This window comes from Hippocampus comes, unplaced genomic scaffold, assembly GCF_001891065.2.
Source record: "Hippocampus comes isolate QL1 unplaced genomic scaffold, H_comes_QL1_v1.1 scaffold158, whole genome shotgun sequence".
Classification (NCBI taxonomy): Eukaryota; Metazoa; Chordata; class Actinopteri; order Syngnathiformes; family Syngnathidae; genus Hippocampus; species Hippocampus comes.
In genome coordinates, this window is record NW_017805548.1 from 1378211 (window position 1) to 1395979 (window position 17769).

Below are 17769 nucleotides of genomic sequence, written 5' to 3' on the forward strand. Positions count from 1 at the left end.
TGTCGTCTCAGATTACACTATTTCAATCGCGCCACACTTTCTCCGCACAGAAGACACACAGGTTTTCCAGCTACGTCCATGAACATGTACTTCGACTCCCACCTTGTTTAAAACCCCCGGTTCTCAGTGTCCGCCTTCCGTTTTGCCATTTTTGATGGGTATCTGAAAGCTAATGTCACCGTTATGGGAACGACTGCTAGACTAATAAATATTTAAATAAAGCCACCGACTGCTTGGCGCGTCACCGTTGCATTGTGGGAAATGTAGTATTGGTGCGTGTAAAAGCTCTGCGGGCTCTCGGCTTGCTGCGGTCCGCGGGCCGGTTCTAATAATAAATCAGTATCATCCCAGGGGCCACTGAAAACATTCTCGCGGGCCGGATTTGGCCCGCGGGCCGGTACTCTGACATATGTGCTCTATATTGTCCTCACATGTGATTGTGTGCGTGAATGGTTGTTTGTCTGTGTGCCCTGCGACTGGCTGGCAACAGTTGAGTGTGCCTGTTGCCTGAAGACAGCTTGGAAAGGCTCCAGAACCCACAACCCTATTCAGGAAAACACACAGACACACAGACACACACATTATATACATAAATCGATAGATAGATAGATAGATAGATAGATAGATAGATATCTAGATAGATAGATAGATAGATAGATGAGAAATAGTGCTTTAATTTTGTTATTTTTCTGACTGTAAGCTTTTGTCGAGTAACAGAATTGACGTCATCCCAGAGAGTCTTTTCACAGGTCCAAAGACCGGAGCTATTTGCAGTTTAGACAATTGTAGTGGAAATGTCCGCCATGAAACCAAGCATCTCTTCTGTTGACCTTTTAGCGCTGTATTATAAGTCTTCGGTTCAGTGGTGCTGAGAAGGTTTTTCAAGCAAATCAGTCAACGAGTGTTCAGAGTCCTTCGGCTTGATTTTGCCTGAGGGTTGGTTGTCCACCTGGGTAACATTCCTCACTCGGTCTGTCTTGCTTTTGGAGACTTACATGTCTGTGAATTTCAGGAGAGAAATTTGACCTGCTGTTGTATTTGGTTCAACAAACATATGATGTGTTTTTCATCTCTCGGATGCTGATGAATATGAATTGAATGTCTGAGTGTATTGTGTTGTAATTGTTGCGTCTCTGTTCTGCTTCAAATGCAGATTCATATGCAACATCCATTTTGTGCTCAAATTAACCCCAACAGAGTATCCTGGAGACATGTCTCTACACCAGGGATCTCAAACTCAATTTACCTGGGGGCCGCTGGAGCTACGGTCTGGGAGAGACTGGGCCGCATCAGGTTTTCCCAAAAAATGCATTCATTAAAAAAACAAGAAAAAAAAAATTATATATATTTCTTCAATGTTTTTGCTTCTGCTAGCCTACACTTTTTCAGTGCTGTGGTTCCACACAAAAAGCTCTGATAAAACATTTCACTGTTCTCAAATATCTTATTTTTTATTTTTCTACACTAAATCAGATGAAAAAAATAAACACAATTTCCGCTGGTACTAGATCGGCTAAGGGTCCTGTGCCTGCATATGATGTCGTACATGGCACAATTAGTAATTGGTTGGAAGTCAAAAACCATGGAAACACAAAGTGTTTGTGGTGTCAGTTTAATAATAAATTAAATAAATAAAACATTTAATAAAGTTTGAAAAGTTTAGCTATTGGCGAGCATGGAGGTAATGCTAACACGGACACATTCACATAAAACTTCACTTGTGTGTATGGAATAGTGCTAGCTCTGTGTTAGCGTCTTAGCACTAATTTTCTCTGTTCTTGTGCATGTGTAACATCAGGTCTGGTGCTTCGGAGCACCCGGCTCCAGTGACAGCCACACTGGCGTGTTGTTTGTCTGTTTAAGTGTGTATTCAGCAGCAGAGGGGGGTTGTTTACATCCGTGGTTTACACGTGTGCTCAAGCTGGTAACGGGCACCGTGGGCACGGTCACGTTGCCGCGTGCTCCGAAGTTGTCGGCCTTCAAATGAGACGGACCTAACTCTTCAGCACGGAGGTAGTGCTTACACATACAGCATCCATATCAAACTCGCGCGGGCCCGACCAACATTAAACGTTCATATCGCCCGAGTAGGCAGCCTTCTGCAAGTGCTCTTCAAGAGCCTTGCTTTTTTGTTCTTTTTTGTTGTTTTTGTCTTTTGTTTTGTCACATTTTGTTTGTTGTTTCATCGTGTGGACCTGATATGGACTGTTTTCAGCGTTTTTTGGCCACGACATTCGTCAAAGGAGAAGTATCTGTGCTTGGTGGTTGCGCCTTCTCGGCAGCACGCCTGTACCAGCACAGATTTTGATTGGGAGGAATGTCGGCGCCATTGACTGTCGGTGCTGGACAGACCTGGGGCGCTTGTGTTTTTTGCGCCTGTAATGGGCAGCATTTTTCACAACCCCGTTTTGTTCAGTGGAGATGTCGGCGCTGTTGGACAGTCGGCGTTGGTGCGGCTGGATGGATGGCTTGAAGTTGAGGATGAGGAGAGAGGAGCGTTGGCGCAGAGCGCCGATGCGTATTTGGAACCGAGAGTCGCCGCTTGGAATTGAAATGGATTTCCATGGGACAGGAGAAGTGAACCAATCTCTTTTTTCGTCAATGGATGCTACAGCTTGTTGACTTTGAAACTTAGCTTGTAGCCAACGTGTGCACATTTTGAGCATGCCCTCTCTGATCCACTGGTGAAAGGACACTTTGATTCTCTTCTTTCATCTCTAACTGCTTCAAACAACAAAGCGTGTCCCGGAAAAGTGGTTAGGACTGCACAACTGTCCGTGTTTTATGTTATGTGTTGTGTTTATTATTTTACTTTATGTTAACTGTTTTGTTAAGCGCTTTGTTACAGCTGCCGCTGTTGTGAAAGCGCTATATAAATCAGCATGTATTGTATTGTATTGTATATCAAGGCAAGGGCCTCAAACTAACTCCCTGCGGACCACATTTGGGCTACAGTTTGAGACCACTGTCCTACGCATATATTAGCTGATGTCATTTAAAAACAGCGTAGTGACATTGCTGAGCTTTTGACGTGCATGGATTTTTAAACTAGTCCATATGGAACCACATACAGATTTTGAACATATGTAGAAATTTTTAAAATGTGAGTGACCCACTCATGACAAAAAAATTGTCACGTGTTTGCTTACTGCTCTTATAGTGTGTGGTGGAGTCGATGCTCACTACACCTCACACACATTAGAATATGCCCATTGAACACTGTGAGTCTGCTTCCCCAAACCAGTTGTCTACAATAGAACCAAGGAAGAGCTGTGTGATGCAGCATGGTGCCACAGGGCCCCTAAACCGCTGGAAAATAATCGGAACAAAAAGTAATAGCAATGGAAGAATAAATAAAATAATCTATGCTCAAGGTTAGCTTATCTACAGTAAGTCCAACATTGTGGTTGCTAACTGTTCATGTCGTTTTTATTGTGGTGGAAGGCTTTTATAACATGTCCTCACATGTTATAAAAGCACTTGCTCGATCATTAAAAGAGAATACAATATACATAAATACATAAATTACCCAATGTCATGCATTCAAAAATGAAAAGACTTATGATCCATAAAAAGACCTTATGAGTCATACAGCCAACTTCAGAGAGACTTGTGTTTGCAATTAAGATGGGTGACATTCAGCATCTATTCTGGCAGTCGGGCCTCTTGAGTGATCCTGATCTTTCAGACCGGTGTCGGGAGCCGGAGGGGGACATTTCTGTTTGCTGTTTGCACAACAGAAGCCGGTCTGGTGTGGCCAATACCTGACCTTTTCTTTCCCTTTCAGCTTTTGGTGGTCGACTGTTTAGCATGTCTGCCTCACAGTGCAGAGTTGCGGGGTTCGATTCCCACTCCAGCATTCCTTGTGGAGTTTGCATGTTCTATCCTCGTTCCGGCATTGGGTTTTCTCCGGCGTGGCAGGTTAATGTAACACTCTAACTTGTCCCTAGGTGTGATTGTGAGCACGAATGTTTGCTTGTCTTCATGTGCCCTGTGATTGGCGGGCAAACAATTCAGGGTGTACACTAAATACTGCTCGAAGACAGCTGGGATAGGCTCCAGCACGCCCCGCGACCCTCGTGAGGATAAAACAGTTCAGATAATGCATGGATCGATACTTCCAATTGTTTTAAATCGTATCTCATTACCTAATCTCAGTGTGTTAAAATAGTTTGTCCAAAATCTACTTTCAAGATTGTTGTCACTGGTATTCCACAAGGTTCGGTCTTAGGTCCAATTCTGTTTTGTCTTTGTCTTCATACATATAAATGATCTACCATTTGTGTTTCAAAGGTGCAATGTATCATGATGTATACAGATCATATGGTGATTTTTGTAAAGGCTTAAGACCATTCTGAGGCTGCTGAGCATCTCACAAATATTACAGTATGTAAACCGGTTGAGTAACTTTCATTTACAACTTAATGCTTCCAAAATTATTGCTGTTTATTAACCAAACAAATGAATCACACTTAGAACCTCATGTTTTTATTTCTGAACAGAAAATCCAAACTGTCAATTAATTTCAATCAAGAGTGCTTGACCGATTGTGGTCGACCGATAGTCCAAGAACTGGTCCCAAGTCGACTGCGGTGGGTGTAGGGAGAAATCTGGAGAGGGGAAAAAATGTTTGTGTGCATGTTATTAATACCGGTACATATTTTTGTGTTAGTGTACCCTGCATGCTAAGCATCATATCAGTCTCACGGCCACAAAAAAGTTTGTCTCCTTTAACCGCGACACAGGAACTTCAGCAGTCTGCAATTGCAGCTGGCGATGAGAGCCGCTGAGATTTTTACATTTTTTTGTTTATTGTCATTCACTGTCTTGTTTGATCTGCAATGAACTTATGTCATTGGCTAAGAAAGGTAATCTGGAGTGCCAGGAGCAGCATTTTAAAATGGTACACGCGAGCTACGATAGTGATGTTTCTGCACTTAACATGCTACAAAAGTGCTTCCCTGTGTCAGGTGTCCCACTAATGTAGGCAGCGATTTCCTTTTAACAAATTCACGCTTGTCTTGTATCTAGTTTATTTTTCTGTTTCGTTCATGTTAGGGTCCGATATGGTTGTTGCTCATCACGGCATGTGTATGTGCGTGTGTTTATGTGTGCACATACATGAGTGCACATCCAAGGATGGGCCAATAGTGGGAGGCTGGCTGTTTGAAAAGTGGCTCTTCGGTTAGAAAAGGTTGGGCATCACCCATTTAAATACTTAGGCATTATGTTCATTAACAATTTGACTTGTAAACATCATCTTGAAAAAGTGAATCCAATTCTCAATTTCACACTAGCAAATTTCATGTATCTTATTAATGATTTGTAGACAGAAGCTGCATCAGTGTAAATGTTTTCCCTTATAATGTCTCATGTTAATTACTGTCCACCCACCTAGGGCAAGCCAAGCACTTAAAATTATTGGTTTAAAACATGAAGATCCTACCATCATTGCACAACCCTCAATACATACAGGTTACTAAGATGGGAACACATTTTACGGACTGCTGCCTTGTATATCTGTCACGTTAGCCCAGGGGTGTCAAACTCATTTCACATGGTGGGCCACATACGGCCTGGGTAGATGTCAAGTGGGCCGGACCATTAAAATGATACCATACTTTGCTATAAATAACCAAAACAACATGTCTTTCCTTTGTTTTGGTATAAAGAAGCACAAGAACATTAGGAAAATGTTGAAATTAAATGAACATATCTTTTACAAAACATTTCATGAAGCACCTTACATTTCCTTCGACAAATGTGCAATTTACTTTTATCATTCACATATATGCATTGCAACTGATCCCACTGATTGTACAAACTTTAACAAGTAATTGGTTTTGAAAAATATAGTAATGCACTTTAAGATTAAACGAGATTCATAAAGAAAGGAAGTTTTAAACCATTTACACGTGCATATAAAATCTAAATGTAATCCCTGCCTACACCTTACAAACTAAGGAGCGTGCTATTAAATGTGTAAATGTGAGAGTGCTATTGATAGCGTCTGCTGTCATGGGTCTGTCTCAGTGATGGACTGAGGCTGCTGTTGTCTTGTTCTCTGATCAAAACAGTGTCCCCTAGCGGATACTCAATGAATTGCACCTTATTAAAAATATTTATTCTGTGTCTTTTATGCATTTTCTTCACTTTTAAATTATCCCGTGGGGCCTGATTGAACGGCCCGCGGACCGCATGTTTGACACCACTGCTTTACATAATCATCTCGCGGGCCGGATTAAAGTCCTTTGCGGGCCGGATCCGGCCCGCGGGCCGTACGTTTGACACCCCTGCGTTAGCCCCTCTTCCACTCCGTAGCCTCTTATAATTTACATCACCTGCAATGAGGTTTCGTCTTTTTTTTGTTGTTATTGTTTTAGAGGGCAGGTTATGAGTGGAATGCAATCCCACAAAACAGAGTCCAACCTATTTCAATACAATTTAAACAAATGGCTAACTGACAATCAAATTTGTCTACATTAATACCTGTCGTCGGGTTATTAGTCAATTAATTAGTTTGTTAGCTACCGGTAGTTGCGGTTTGAATATTGCAGCTGTATTTTGTTTTGCGATCAACTTTTTTTTGTTTTTTTTTTAAATATCAGGTCATATTGCCATGTTCTTTTTGGCAAGGGGACTACCAATGGATTTTGGCTGTACGGATATTTATGTGGATTTTTGCCTATAATTGTGTGCATTTCCATTTCATTGCCGCGATGTTCTCTAATCTACATTGTCCCTCGATTGCAAATAAAGAGGAAAGACAATAGAAATCAAGAATCTCAAATGAGCACTACGTGTTGACAATTTTTTTTTCTCTTCGTGAGATATTAGTAAATCTTTGATCCATTATCTTTTTTTTCATTCCATCATTCCGATTCCCAAATATCCCTCATCCTCCCAATTGTCAACACAACAATCCAAAGCAAACAGAACCACCACACACAAAGGCATGCCCTGTCGTACAAGTTTGTAGTTTATATGAATATCCAGATATCAAATTAAAAACTACAGTGTCGAATAAGTAGCTATGAGTCAAAATGCATTATGCCTCCCCCAACATCTTGAACATCAGACTTATCATCAGTAAAACACCTCACCACTGTAAGATAGTGTAGAAATGAGTCTCTGAATAATAATTCTGCTCTATAATCATAACAACAACAGTTTCTCTCTGAAGCATTTGCAGATACATTTCAATCAGGGATGTTTTGCAATTTCATCAAAACCTCCAAGTCCAAGCAGCACAACCTGGGTAAAAATAGATAAATAAATAAAATCAAAAGGTCGGGTGGGTGAAGCTAAAATTGGCATCATCTTCACTTTCAAGTGGACAGCTAATCTAAAAAGGGACTGGTGCCACGTGTAACTTCCAAAGGCAGGAAAAGATCTTGGTAGCAACTGCATCACGTTGATTGACACTGAGGCCCAATAAAAGACCATACTAAGTTATAAAGGTGGAAAGAACTGTGAACCTTCGCTGTACAATAAACACCACAACTAATCCTCAAATTACTAATTTATAAAAATTATGACATACATTTGTGTATATCAGAGGCGATTGCTCTAAGACTGCAAGGGAAGCTCAGCTTCCCCTAAAATGTCAAAAAATAAGTGATCAAATGCGTGTACATACAATTGTGTGTACATGTCATTGACTAAATATGCGCTACAACGCGCTCAAGTTTTTTTCCGAATCAGCTGCTTATTACTGGTTATGACGCAACTCACTTCACATTCATTCACAGCTTCACTGTGCTTGAAACTTTGTGGACGCTGAGCGTCTGGAGAGTTCAGTGTAGACGAGTCATTGGACAAATGCTGGTTTTGTCCCGCCCGTCGGATGCTCAGCGTCTCTGGGAGTCTATGGACAGTGGGCGTTTTATTGTAGTTGCTGTCGTTGTAGGACACTCGTTAAGTCCCTGGAAAAGACGCCTTGTTGGTATGACAGGGTCACAGATAATTTTCTTGAAAAGGAACGGAGAGTAGAATCCACGTATAAATAAACGGACACATTTTATGATGTAGGCCGAAATTGAGCTTCCCCTCCTTGACAGACCAGCATCCGCCACTGGTGTATATGTATTTGCTTTGCTACATTTGCCACATCTAATTAAAGCTATTCTGTCCCAGCAAGAGGCAGTATTTGAAGACTCCTGACTTCTAGTTAGGGTGACTTGTCAGTGTTGTGCTGGAAATGTCATAATATTCGATTTAAAGTCAAGTTTTGGACTTACTTGTGAAAACAGATCCACGTTGCCGTTCTCTTGAGCCAACGTAAATATTTTGTAACCCCCCCCCCCCAAAAAAAAAACCAGTAACCAATTATATTCAAACAGTGCTAAATCTTGTCACAATTTCCTCACATATGTACTTACTCAAGATGAAATCCGGGCCTGAAAATTGAACACAAATAATAAAATAATACAAATAATTCCGTTGTCTGAAAAGCAACAGGTTGACTGCATCCTCTTCCATCTCATGAAAGAGCATTTCATCGTGCTTCCTGGACACAGATAAATGAACAAAGATGCATTATTTGTACTTAATGCAAATTTCCTGACCAATACAGTGAAATGTGTTGATATCCTGTGGCACACCTCATGATATTTCAGGCTATGTATGTGCTATGGCAAAGTGGTTGAGAGTCACTGCTCTTGAGGGACCAGGCAACCTAACAGGCTCATTCTCACTCCTACATTATTAAAGCCTTTGGATACCGGAATGCCCACATGTTTTTATTTTAGTTTATTGCACTTGTCATATTTTATTGTAGATTCAGCTATTTGGAGGGAATTAATTATTTACAATGCTGCTCCCTAAACACTTTTGAAGGGTTTCTTTCTTTTGGCTGCCTTATATAATTGGCAGATGCCCTCTAGCCCCATCTTTTCGATTAGCAGATGTTTCACTCCCGTCCATGAGGTTGTTCTACTTTCTTCTGTTTCATTCTTGCAAAAATACAGTGTGTGTGTGTGTGTGTGTGTGTGTGTGTGTGTATATATATACACACACACACACACACACACACACATTATTTTAACCATCCTTGGTTTGTTGAGCTACTTAGCTTCTTGGAGCCTACTGACTATATTTTCCTTTTTTTTTTTTTTTTTGGTTGTTCAGATCTTCTGACTCAGGCTCCACATATGAGAAAATGAATGACAAAGTTGGATCCAAGACTGTTCTGAGTTACCTTTATGTCTGTCCAACCAACAAGAGAAAGGTAAGATGCTGCATGTTTTTTTAACCCTTATTTATTTTCAGCCTCTATGTGAGGACTAAAATGTAGTGATGGGTCCAGCCACACCAATGCGTTGACGCATGCGTCGGGGTCACAGAGCAATCCACGTGTCGGTGCGTGTGCTGCTTCATGAGATCACGTGATCAACATGTGAATTGCGTCGGCGAAGCCTGGACTGCCAGGCTGCGTGACACAGTCCAGGCAGAGTCGACTCAGTCCAGGGGGCGTCGACGCAGCAAAAGCCCGCCACACAGTGTTTATAAGGAAGTGCGTCTAGCTACACGATGCCGCTTGCCGAAACAAGCCAGACCTCACCCTCGCTCGAATAAAAATACATATTTGGGCAAAACGGAAAACACACAGATTGTCAGAAAAACGTGTCCGTCTGACTTCGAGCGTCGTGTCGGCTGTCATATAATAGGCTATTATTATATGAGAAGTGCTTTATGAACGTTTGTACTGTACGTCATACTCCAGTTGATTGAGAGGTCCCGCCTATAAGGGGGAGTTCCAGGAAGTGACTGCGAGTGAGCACACCGCATGTTTGATGACTCTGTCACGTTGTTATTAAAAGTCACATAAAACATAAACCTTGTCTGCTGACCATCATTACATCAGCATCTCCTTGTCTCACCAAGTGCCTCTCGGATTTTTGACGTCTTATTCCATTGTGTGTGTGTTCTCCACAGCAGGGGAAATAGCATGCACGAAACACAACAGACTGAAATATAAAACACTAGAGCATCTTATTTTTCTAAATAAAAATTTGTGAAGACAAAGCCCTCAAGCATCCTCATTCACATGATTTTCACATTATTGAAACACATTGAATGATACAATATGAATGCATGGATGTGAACGATATTGTCAAGGGTCAAGGTCATCTTGTCAAATATGCTTTATGTATGACATGCAGCATAGATGAAATTTCTTCCTCTCAATCCTCAGTGCAAATATGCATGCAAACATGCTGTGCATTAAACACACACAGCTAAGAAGGTATAGCAGCTACACTGTATAAAAAACATATGTAATCTGAACAGTATAAACAGTATAGACGATATAAACAATATAAACAACATAAACAACAACATAAACAATGGCACTTGTGGCTATTGTGGGTAAAGTGAGGTAGTGCATTGTATACACTTCATCAAATCAGTCAGTTCAGTCTGTAAGGCGGGTTGGCTGCAGGGATTTTGAAGGTCCAGCAGGTGGCAGTGGTCAGTGACACAGTATCAGCACAGTATCAACACAGTGTGTCAGCGTGTCGACATGTCTCATGAGGCCTCATGGACCCATCACTACTAAAATGAATGTTTGAAACTTCATCATTGATTAACATCACAAGCTGTCTGAAAGCTCTTTCAATTTACAACTTGAGCCGCATGATACTCTAAAAGGTCTGGTATCAAATATTTATTTTGTAACATCTGTCTCAAAAATCTGGATGAAATGAAATACGCACATTATTGTTCCTCAAATGGTAGTGTTAGCCACCTTCGTAATACAGGTGTCCAGTTTTTCGTGGTGGAACTGTAGTTGTAGGACCCCAAAAAGCAAGGAACAGGCAAGGAGACGCAGGGTGGAGTGACCAAGATGTATTTAACAAAAATGCAAACAAGAGTGCACTGGAAAATTACTAACGAGAAGTATTCAAACAAAGTCCTGGAAATCACAAGGAAGCCAAAGTAACAAAAGAAACCTCTGACAGAAAACAAAATGTGACAGGAGCGAATCACACAGATGCTCACATATCGCGCGCACACTCACAATGACCCAACAAATACTGACAGAACTCAGGGAACTAAATACAAGCAAAGTGACAAGACAACGAGAAACACCTCGACAAGACACAAAGGGTCGAGGGAGCTGATTGGTTAAACACAAGTGACACTGATGACGAGAACAGGTGGCTGTAACGGAGTGATACGTTAAGCTTGTTAAATTATGCAGAAGTGAGACAGTACAATGGTGACCAAAAGGGCACATGAGGGAACAAAACCAAACGTAAGCAAACAGAAACATAACAACAGGTGCTCCTTGAGTCACAAATGTCCAACTGACAAATATTTGTACAGTGGCGAAGCGAGACTTTTATCCTTGGGGTAGCCATAGGTGGCCAGAGCTATCTCAGGGGATTCACAAAAAAAAAAAAAAAAAAAAAAAACTTGGAAACGTTATCAATTATCAACATCCATTTTTATATTGAATAAAATTCACACACGTGTATGCAAGCATCCACATACAGAGTTACTCACACTAAACGTGTGTGTGTGTGTGTGTGTGTGTGTGTGTGTGTGTGTATATAAATTGTTCTCTTTTTTGAATGAGTTGTTCACTCAGACACCCCTTTTATACTCATACTGGTCTTCCGTCAATCATGAATGAATTTTATGTTTCCATGTTGAGTTTTTGAAACCATCAATGATCAGTCTTTTAATCAACATCTTTGACCCAGCCTACGTTTTAATAAAATACATTTTGAAATGCATTATTTGGAATAAAATAAAAATACAGTTATCTGTTTGAAATATATCCTGTTGTGCCATTTCTTTCACACTGAGTCACTTGTGATACGAGAAGGCATATCATTGCTCTGGCACCAGAGTTGCTCACTTTATTTTAATATTTTTTGTGTATCTGGCTAATGGCTGCAACATTTATTCGTAAACATATTAAGGATATGATATTTCAAATAAAAGTTATTGATGGTCTATTGGTACACTCGCCTGGCTTGTGTGCGGGCAGCTTTGGATTGGTTCCCACTCAGTAACAGTGTGGATGTGGGGGTGAATGGTTGTTCGTCCCTATAAAACTTGTATATCACTCCTATGATGCCATTTTATCATATTTAAAAAATATACAGTATACCGTATTTTCCGCACTATAAGGCACACTGAAAAGTCACCCATTTTCTTAAAAGCTCCCAGCACACCTTAAAATCCGGTGCGCCTTGTATATGGTCATTATGGTTATACGCCGGCCCCCAAAATGGCTCCTTGCTGGAGACATGCTTACAATGTTATACCTTGCTGTTGATTCAGTGACCTGTGTCGCTGCTTTATTGAATAACTTTGTGTTGCAGCTCTGAAAAAAGGAGAGCTGTGGTGTTGTTTTTTTAAAACACACACTTTATTAATGGTTTTCACAGTCTCAACAAATACAGATATGTCTTTGTCCGTCTCCGTGCCTTCTCTTCTTTCGTTCGACTCGAGAGGCGTTCATGACCGCCTCCGAAAAACGTAAATTAATGATTCCTTAAATGAAACTGCGAAAATTGAAAACAATGCATCAAAACAGAAAATCAAGCGAGTAAATCACAAAATAAATTGTATAGCTCCCCCCTACAGAATTTATTTAGGTATTTCCTCATTTGTGAATACAGTGCACAACAAAGGAATAAATAACAAACACTTCTGAGACAGTCCAGTCTCCTACATTTTACTGACATCTCAAGTCAAGTCAAGTACAATTCTATTGTCAAATGTGCGCACAGATGAAATTTCCTCCCTCTTAAACAGATAAGACAACATTTGATCGTTCTGTTGGTGCTACGCTCAAGGAAATGCAGTCATGAACGCCTCTTGAGTCGAACAGAAGGAGCGTAGCTCCATCTAGTGGATGCATTGTAGATTGCGCCTTATAATGCAGTGCATCCGATATATGAAAAAAATTACAAAATAGGCCATTCATTGAAGGTGCGCCTCATAATTCACTGCACCTTTTAGTGCGGAAAATACGGTATTTCAAATTATTCCTCCAACTCCTAATTTGATGGCTCTAATATTTTCAGTGTTAATTGTACGCACCAGTGAGACAGTGCCGCCGGTTTCAATAGATGCTGTTCACCATAATTGACTTTAAAGGATACTCACAACAGAATTTAAAAAAAAAAAAAAAAAAAAAAAAACCTTCATTAGCTCAACAAACTGAGCGATGATCATTTTAGCCGATGATATCATAGCCAGAGCACAAGCCTTCAAAATGATGGTTCTTTCCAGAACCATCATTTTCGAATTCAAATTTTGAATTCTCGTAGTCCTAAAACATACCATCTTACTGAAATCAATCTTGTTTGATGAGCCCAACGTTGGGTTGTGGCCGAACAGCTACAAGAGCGTTGAATGTTAAAATTAAGTAGAGGTACGAGAGATTGGTGATGTGTCAATCGCAACTGTTTTCCTTCAAGTGAATGACTGGAGCAGGCTCTTGATTGGGAGCCCATTTTGTATTTTTTTTCCTCTTCTTTTCTTCTCTTAAAGCTACATGCGATTGGATGTGTTGGTCCATACAAGGCGGAGGGGGGGTGGTAATAGGCACGCAGCTCTGTGAGCTCATAAACTGGAGGGAGGTCAGAGATGAGAGCATCGCTACACTGTTAGGATTTACATGCACTGTCACAAATGTTAAAAATAAATAAAGAAAGAAAGAGTGCATCGAAAAAAGAAGTCAAATGTAGACGCATTTTAAAGTTAATAGTTCAAGGGCAAAGTGAAGACTTGGGAAAATTTGAATTTCATATTGGGCAAATTCCACAAACAAACTATATTAGGCAAAACCATACCGTTCACCTGTTTCTTCAGTGAGAGAGGAGTGGTGAAAAGACAAGCCACGGAACCGCTGTTAATGAATGTGCAAGTATGCCTAATGCAACAGTTGCTGCTCCAACAATAGTGAAAAAAAAAACCCAACAACTTTTTTTGATGTTCTTTTTTTATTTGTATTCCATTTTTTTAAGCACTTCATGTATGAGACCTAATGAAGCAATACAAAATATGTGCATTCAATATAATGTATATTTTAAATGAATAATTCATTTAACAAAATAATTTGGTTATAAAGGGAAGCAAAAAAAAAAAAAAAATTGAGGATTCACTTGGGATCCGAAAAATCTATTTTTCAGGACCTGAGCCTTAAAAAATGTCTGTTTACAAAGAGCCAAATTGCCATTTCTATCAGAGATGGAAGACTCATTCTGGATAAATCACACCGTACCGGATCGACTGGGCTTAGTGTGTGTCTGCTAGAAGGTTTTGCACAGTTGTTGTCGCAATATGGTCAATAACCATGGATAAAGTCTTAATCAACCACATTTAGCAATTGTGTTTGCACTTTCTCGCTTCCTGAATTGCATTTTCAGTTATGTCTTCTTGTTAATGTTTTTTTTTTTTTTGTTTGTTTTCTGAGGTGATATATCATTAAATGAGACATTAGATTTCTAATCCTGAGAAAACTTACACATTTGTTCTGGCTGCATAATGTTCTTGATTTACATGATTTAGGACGCCATTTTTTCAGCCAGGGTCTCCATTTTCGATAAGATTTCAACTTAAAAATATATTCATGAATACTATACACTTATAAAGAGTATAAAACATTGAGTCATTGATTTGTATTCAGGTATACATTGCCATTCAAAAGGTTGGGATTACTCAGAAAATCCTTACATTTTAAAGAAATGCAATGCCTGTTCATTTTCTTAAAAACAGAACACAATGTCTAGAACTGTATTTCTAATTGTTATCGTCATTGATAAAACAGTGAATAAGACTATTTTTAAGTGACCCCAAACTTAAGAACATCATTTTTTTTTCAAGCCAAACAAAACTGTATTTTTCATTCCGTCATGTTATTTTAAAACAATGCTTCTGTCATCGCTTCTGTCAAGAAATTTAACTGGTTGTCCCATCCAAAAGAAGAAAAGAAAAACAAATAGCTTTTTTTTCTCTCTCTCTCTCAGATTATGGTGTTGACTGATCCTGAGTTTGAGAGCAGTGTGCTAATCAGCTCTGATGAAGGAGCCAGCTACCAGAAGTACCGCCTCACTTTCTACATTCTAAGCCTATTATTCCACCACACTGAGGAGGACTGGGCCTTAGCTTACAGTCACGATCAGAAGGTAAGATTGAGCTACATTTGATTCTTCATTCGAAAATAGCAAAAGGAAGGGTTTGCCACACCAATGTAGTTGTCAAATGTGGTCAAACTCAGCCTCGCTTGTGTTTTATCTTCTTCCCCTACTTGTTTTGCCCCTTTGTATTTTTGGCAGTCTAGATTTCCTGTGGCACTGCGAGCCTCATTTTTTTTTTTTTTAATGTTCTGTAATTGCGATCACTCTGCTATATCCACAAAAAAGATGTTTTCCCCCACAAATCATATTCTTTCTTACTATACTGTATAATACATGATGTCAAACGTGTCGGTGATTGATTGCTGGCTCATTTTGATCCAACGCGGTCTGACTCCTGAAGCACAGGGCATAAGATAGTTTTGCAATTTCAAAGAGCATACATATTAGATGTGGAGTGAGCAAGTATTCAATGCATACAGTAACTCTGTAAATTGTCCCCCTATCCAATGATTCCACGGCCCACGGTCATTTATTCCACACATTTGTCACAGAAAGCCTTACAATGAAAAAGCTACTCTGCACGGAAAAATGAAATGAACGTGTCAAACAGTGTTGTGTAAGCATGAGTGACAATATTAGAAAGCGAGACAAACGGACCGAGAGACAGAGCGACAGAGAGAGAGAGAGAGGCTGCTGGCGTCTGCACCTCATTTGATTGATGGAGCAAACCGCTACATTCAAATCAAGCTTTTGAATCCATGTTTCAACATGATTTCCTCGTCATGAGCGAAAAGGCTCTCGTCAGCTTCCATTGTGCGTTACACTGTATACAAAATATGCGGTGCATCTGGCATACCATCAAATTGGGAAGATAAATAGCAGCCACATAGCCACATCTCACTGAATAAATACACCTCAGTAATGAAGACAAGATAAAAATCGAGCCAAACAGTTCAATAAGGCTGCGTGGTGGTATTTGGCAACTGGGAAGACAGTCAGGTCTGATCCATGCTGTCAGATGCATTTTGTATTTGCATTTGCATCATCATTCTGAATCTGGCACCAAAAAAAAAGAAAGCACCAGAAGCTGACTGCCTCTGCTGCACTTGTTTTCATTCCGCACCGAATGTCTCATCTGCAGACATCCTAAGGGTGGTTTAAAAAAAAAAAAAAAAAGTTCTTCATTTAATAAATCAAAGAATTTACGCCAATGTTAGTGGTCTCTTCATTCCCCCTCACAGCCTCTACCCTTCATTTTGACATTCAACCCAGCAGCATGCAGCTTTTAAACGGTCATTTTCAGCGTGTAACGAACTAATGGTTTTCAAACTGCGTCACTCTGAATTTAATCAGCAGTGTGTTGATGTTAGGCAAGGGGAAAGTGGGGCTTTTAGTACTTGCGTGCAGGGGTGAAATTCTATTTTGTACAATATTGAAATCCATGATGGGGGGATAGAAAGGAGCAAGCTGTTGTGTTATAATTCTTGATTTTTGTTTTTAAAAAAAATCAGGTCGCTGTCTTCATTGAGCATAATTATTTATTTTAGATGATAAACTCACACTGACCTTTCAAGACTCTTATCTTTTCTCAGTGAGCAGTTTGCGGAAACAATTACTGATTGATCTAGACTTTAGCTGGCAGAAAAGAAAGTCTTTTTTGCAGCCGCCAAGGGACGGTATTATATAAACGCTCTATTGTGAAAGAAAAAAATGACACAAACTGAAATGCTGTTTCACAGAGTGTGTTCCCAAATTAATATGCACATACGTTTGAAACAAAATCAACATTTGGATTTATTTTTGGTGCGAAGCGTGTGAATTTCTTTGTCCTGTCAATTGAGTTCACTGACAAAAAAAAAAAATTCTCAAAATAGACAAAATTGATCATTAATTCCCTGGCTGAGCCTAATTTAAGCAACATTTCTTGAGGAGGGTGTTCCACATTATTCGGAAAGTCATTTAACCTTTAAGCATATTGGGTTGGACAGAGGGCTCTTTGTGCTGATGAAAAGCGTGAAATGGTCCCCTGCCTTGTGGAAAGACTGAAAACATGACATGAAAATCATCCTACTGTTAAATAATGTGTGTGAGAATTATTCATTCATTCATTTTCCGAACCGCTTTATCCTCACGAGGGTTGCGGGGGAGCCTATCCCAGCTGTCTACGGGCAGTAGGCAGGGGACACCCTGAACCGGTTGCCAGCCAATCGCAGGGCACACAGAGACGAACAACCATCCGCGCTCACACTCACACCGAGGGACAATTTTAGAGTGTTCAATCAGCCTGCCAAGCATGTTTTTGGAATGTGGGAGGAAACCGGAGGACCCGGAGAAAAACCAGTGGCGGACCCTGAGGGCCAGCAAGGCCTTCGCTGCTGGCCTAAACATTAATTTACTTTTCTGAGAATAACATAAATTTGTTATTTTATTTTCATAAATATGTTAACAAAATTATTCTCTGTATTCTTTACGTCATATTATTTCCACTTAGTTGAGTGGCTTTCAATGTTATATTAAATAACATTGAAAGCCACTCGAAAAATAACTTATTTATTATGGTAGAGTTTTTAACCAATCATATTTCATCTAGCTTGTGTTGCCAGGTTAATTAAACTTGCTCGGGGCCTTCAGATTAAACAGAGCAGGCCCCTGTGCGCTGTAAATGAAC

The 17769-nt window shown here is 40.0% G+C and overlaps 1 protein-coding gene across 1 annotated transcript in view; it reads left to right on the forward strand.

The window, feature by feature from the left end:
• Nucleotides 1–17769, forward strand: part of sorcs3a (sortilin related VPS10 domain containing receptor 3a) — a 222662-nt gene that overhangs the window by 89538 nt on the left and 115355 nt on the right. The window contains exons 3-4 of the mRNA XM_019879676.1: nucleotides 9130–9229; nucleotides 14991–15149. Coding sequence (XP_019735235.1) covers nucleotides 9130–9229; nucleotides 14991–15149 — 259 coding nt within the window. The remainder of the gene's footprint in view (nucleotides 1–9129; nucleotides 9230–14990; nucleotides 15150–17769) is intronic.